At 33.5% G+C, this 3,516-nt stretch overlaps 1 protein-coding gene across 1 annotated transcript; it reads right to left on the reverse strand.

Annotated features, from left to right (window-relative positions):
* Positions 1–548: 548 nt before the first annotated feature.
* On the reverse strand, positions 549–3,233 carry LOC133791363 (uncharacterized). Its single transcript, XM_062229292.1, has 3 exons — positions 1,889–3,233; positions 1,182–1,690; positions 549–1,007 (listed from the first exon to the last, which is right to left on the reverse strand). Exons 1-3 carry the CDS (start codon positions 3,231–3,233, stop codon positions 549–551), a joined length of 2,313 nt encoding a protein of 770 aa, XP_062085276.1.
* Positions 3,234–3,516: the final 283 nt, after the last annotated feature.

Genomic DNA, 3,516 nt, shown 5'->3' on the forward strand with positions numbered 1-3,516 from the left:
GAAACTAATTCCTAGTTGGTTTGTTTAACTAATTTTAATGGTGATATTGGAGGGTAACTAGGTACTCAGGCTGTTTGTTTCATAATATACCGAGGGTAACTGGTTACTTAAGTGTTTTTTTTTTTTTTTTTCCCCTAAGCTTGTCTTTTTTAATGGTTATGCAACCAGTTTATTATATTAATATTAAAGTAACTTTAATATTATATATAGACGAGTTTGTGATAGAAGAAAGTAAAGGGTTTAATTCTTTTTTTCTTTTTTTTTGGCTTTGAGATTGTTATAGTGGGGTAATTTACCTTGTATTGAAACTTCAGGGTAACCAGTTACCTATATCGTTGTTTTTGTTGTTAGTGATTGTAGCATTGAAAAATAAAAGCAAACAAATCCAAAAAATTATTTTGAAAGGATTTTATAAGTTTGCATAACCAATCAATGTGTTTTATTTTGAAACAATCTTATTAAAATTCTGAATGATACTTGATGAATATGAAAGTATCTCTTTCAATGAGGAAAGCTATGAAAGGTTTGTTTTTCTGTAGAATGTGAATCTATGTCTTTGGCTTTTTCTGTTTATTTGGCTTCTGAAATGGAGGATTCCTGCAAGTCTTCCTGTTATGTCCTGGTTGTGCACATTTCCCACAGGTGATTATTACGTTATTTTCCCCTTTTGATCTTATTCGTTTCTTTCTTGGTCTTCCTGCAGGGATTGTTGAATTTGGAGGCAGCACTAGTATGTCCAAGTGTTGTGGGAGATTCCATTCATCTTTATGGGGCAAAGGATGAACATTTTCTTGATACAATGCTTTCAACGTTTCTGTTCTGTAGAATTTTGCACAATAATCATAGACACTCAAGTTTCTTTTTGCAATGACAGCTACTGCATGGCCACAAGGTATTTCATCTTCTTGGAACCTATTGCAAGTGCATGTTCTATTATGTATATTTACTGTGAAATTTATCCCCTTTTGATCACGAACTTGGTATTCTATTGTGTTGAAAGGCAAGACCTAAAAATAGTTTGTCATGAATTAGAATCAGATAATAAACATTTTAAGTAGACTTAAGATTTAAAGTAACTAGTTATGCTTCTGTGTAAAAAAAAATTCATGTTCTTATGGAAGGTAACTGGTTACCATCAATTGACAGTATAAGGATTTGTAAGAATATGTTTAGTTGCATACCTCATACTTCATTTTTGAAACAATGTCATGTCTCAATTCATTTTCTGTTGCTGTAGAGACTTTTGTGAATGTTCCATTTGCATTATTTGAGTTGTTCCAAACCCACTTTTGAACCAAACTTCTAAGGCATTCAACCAAGATATCAATGGGGAGATTTCTTGCAGCTTTTAGTGCAGCGTTGAGTGATTCTGCGATGTTGGATGTCATCATGGTGTATCTTTTTGTTGGCGAGTATGATCTTGCCCAAGTTTCATACTTGGCTTTTTCTAAATAGGGCCTAATGCGTCTATCAATTCTATCAAGGCCTTTCATGTAGTTTTCACATTCTGTCTGTGTGTATGCTTTTGCTGCTGCAATGAATTTCATTTGTAGTTCTTCTCCATGGCTCCCATACTTGCCTTTCAAATTATTGAGTAAGTGAAACATGCAAGCTCCATGGAAAGCATTTGGGTACACCATATGTACTGCATTGTCTATGCTCTTATGTCTGTCAGAAACTATAGCCAATCCTGTGTAGTACACATATTTTAATATAAAAAAACAAAAACCAAGTATTTTTCAATTTTTTTTTTTTATTATTATTTTAGTGAAGGTAACCAGTTACTTTGGTCATATTCTAAAAGAAATAGCATGTATTTGTGTATTTTGTTTTGGTAAAATGTTCATGTTTGTTTGTAAACAAGAATATATCGTTGAAGCTATCATACCTTCGGGTTCTCCATAGGTTTCTCGCAGTTTGGAGAAGAACCATAGCCATGAGTTATCATTTTCGGAGTCTGCTATTCCAAAAGCCAACACGAAAATGTTGTTGTTTGAATCTAACGTTGATGCTGAAAACAGGGTACCACCATGTGCATTTTTCAAAAAAGTTCCATCAACAACAATTATAGGCCTCAAGTATCTCCAACCCTTGATTGAGTTAGAGAAAGCTATGTATAGGTATTTGAATCTATCTTCCTTGTCTGTGAGTAGGTGTGTTATTGTTCCTGGATTTGCTTTTTTCAACATGTAAAGATATATTGGCAACTTCTGATATGAATCATCGGGGTTCCCTCTTACTAGACGCAAAGCTTTCTCTCTTGATCTCCATGCTTTTGTGTATCCCATAGTTACTCCAAAGTCATCATTCATATCATTCATGATGTCATTTGGAGTGTAATTTCTTTTGATTGACTTGTACTTATTCTTTATTAATTCCCCAACTACGATGCTTTTTGCTTGCCTATGGTCTTCCAAAACAATTTCAACAGAGCAAGTGTGATTTGGATTGCATTTCCGTACCTTGAATAAATCTTGATTTCTGTACTTAGATGCTCTCACCAACCAGTTGCATTTTTCATCTACGCAAGTAACTAGGTACTCTCTAGGTTCTGATCCTTTTGTTTTGAACTGGAAGTTATGCAGCATTGCATAGTAGCTAAGGGCTGATTTGACTGTGTTCTTATCCTTGTAAATTTGTCCTTGCTCTATTGTGTTCACTCTGTAATCAGATATTACTAGTTGGATTTCATCCAACTTCTTTTTTCTTTTTGTATTGTCCTCAATTATGAAATCAGCTACTTCTTCAGCAAAATGGGGTATGTATGACACATTTGTGCCCTCATTTGTTGTGCTTGACATTCCTTCTTCAAGTAACATTTGTTCATTGATGGAAGCTTGATTTGCTTGCATTAATAATGTCCCCACCTCCATTTCTTCTGCTGTAGCTTTCTGATTTGCTAGTAGAAGAAGGTCATTTTCATTGTTTGATTCTTGAATTATAGTGACACACAATGGTAAGTCTGTTATTTTAGTAGCAACTTTTTTATTTATTTCCAGGAAGAACAACACTGAATTGTCTGTTACAACCTTCATTGGTGGTGTTCCTTTTTCTACTTGATAAGAAACTTCAATAGTTGCTGTTTTTTCCTTTATCTCCTTTTTTATCAGATTCACCAAGTTGTCAAGAGAACAATTTGGTGGTATTAATATCCCAGACATTGTGTATCCTTGGTACTCGTTGTTTTCATTCCAATTGCCTCCATATTGAACCAAAGAAGTAATATTGTCCATATCTGTAAAATTTGGCAATTTTTTAAGCAGTTAGTTGGTTCTAAATGGGCTAGGTAACTGGTTAACTTAATATTTAATCACATATTATCCTGAAGCATTTAGCTTTTGTAGGGTAACTGGTCACACTTAGTTTTATATATTTTATGTTTTTCAAATTAGTTATATATATTGATTGTTGTTGCAGGGTAACTTGTTACACTTAGTTTTACACATTGTTTGTTTTTTTTTTTTGCAGGGTAACTGGTTACCTTAATAATGAATCATATATTGCTTATTTTTACCC

This window comes from Humulus lupulus, chromosome 7 (assembly GCF_963169125.1).
Source record: "Humulus lupulus chromosome 7, drHumLupu1.1, whole genome shotgun sequence".
Taxonomy (NCBI): Eukaryota; Viridiplantae; Streptophyta; class Magnoliopsida; order Rosales; family Cannabaceae; genus Humulus; species Humulus lupulus.

What these genes read in the sequence shown, in the direction of transcription:
- LOC133791363 (XM_062229292.1), bottom strand. Translation starts at nt 3,233, where the DNA reads ATGGACAATATTACTTCTTTGGTTCAATATGGAGGCAATTGGAATGAA. An exon ending in AACCTATGGAGAACCCGAAG is followed by an intron (nt 1,691 to 1,888) that starts GTATGATAGCTT and finishes TGTACTACACAG; the next exon opens with GATTGGCTATAGTTTCTGAC. An exon ending in TTTCAAAAATGAAGTATGAG is followed by an intron (nt 1,008 to 1,181) that starts GTATGCAACTAA and finishes AACTATTTTTAG; the next exon opens with GTCTTGCCTTTCAACACAAT.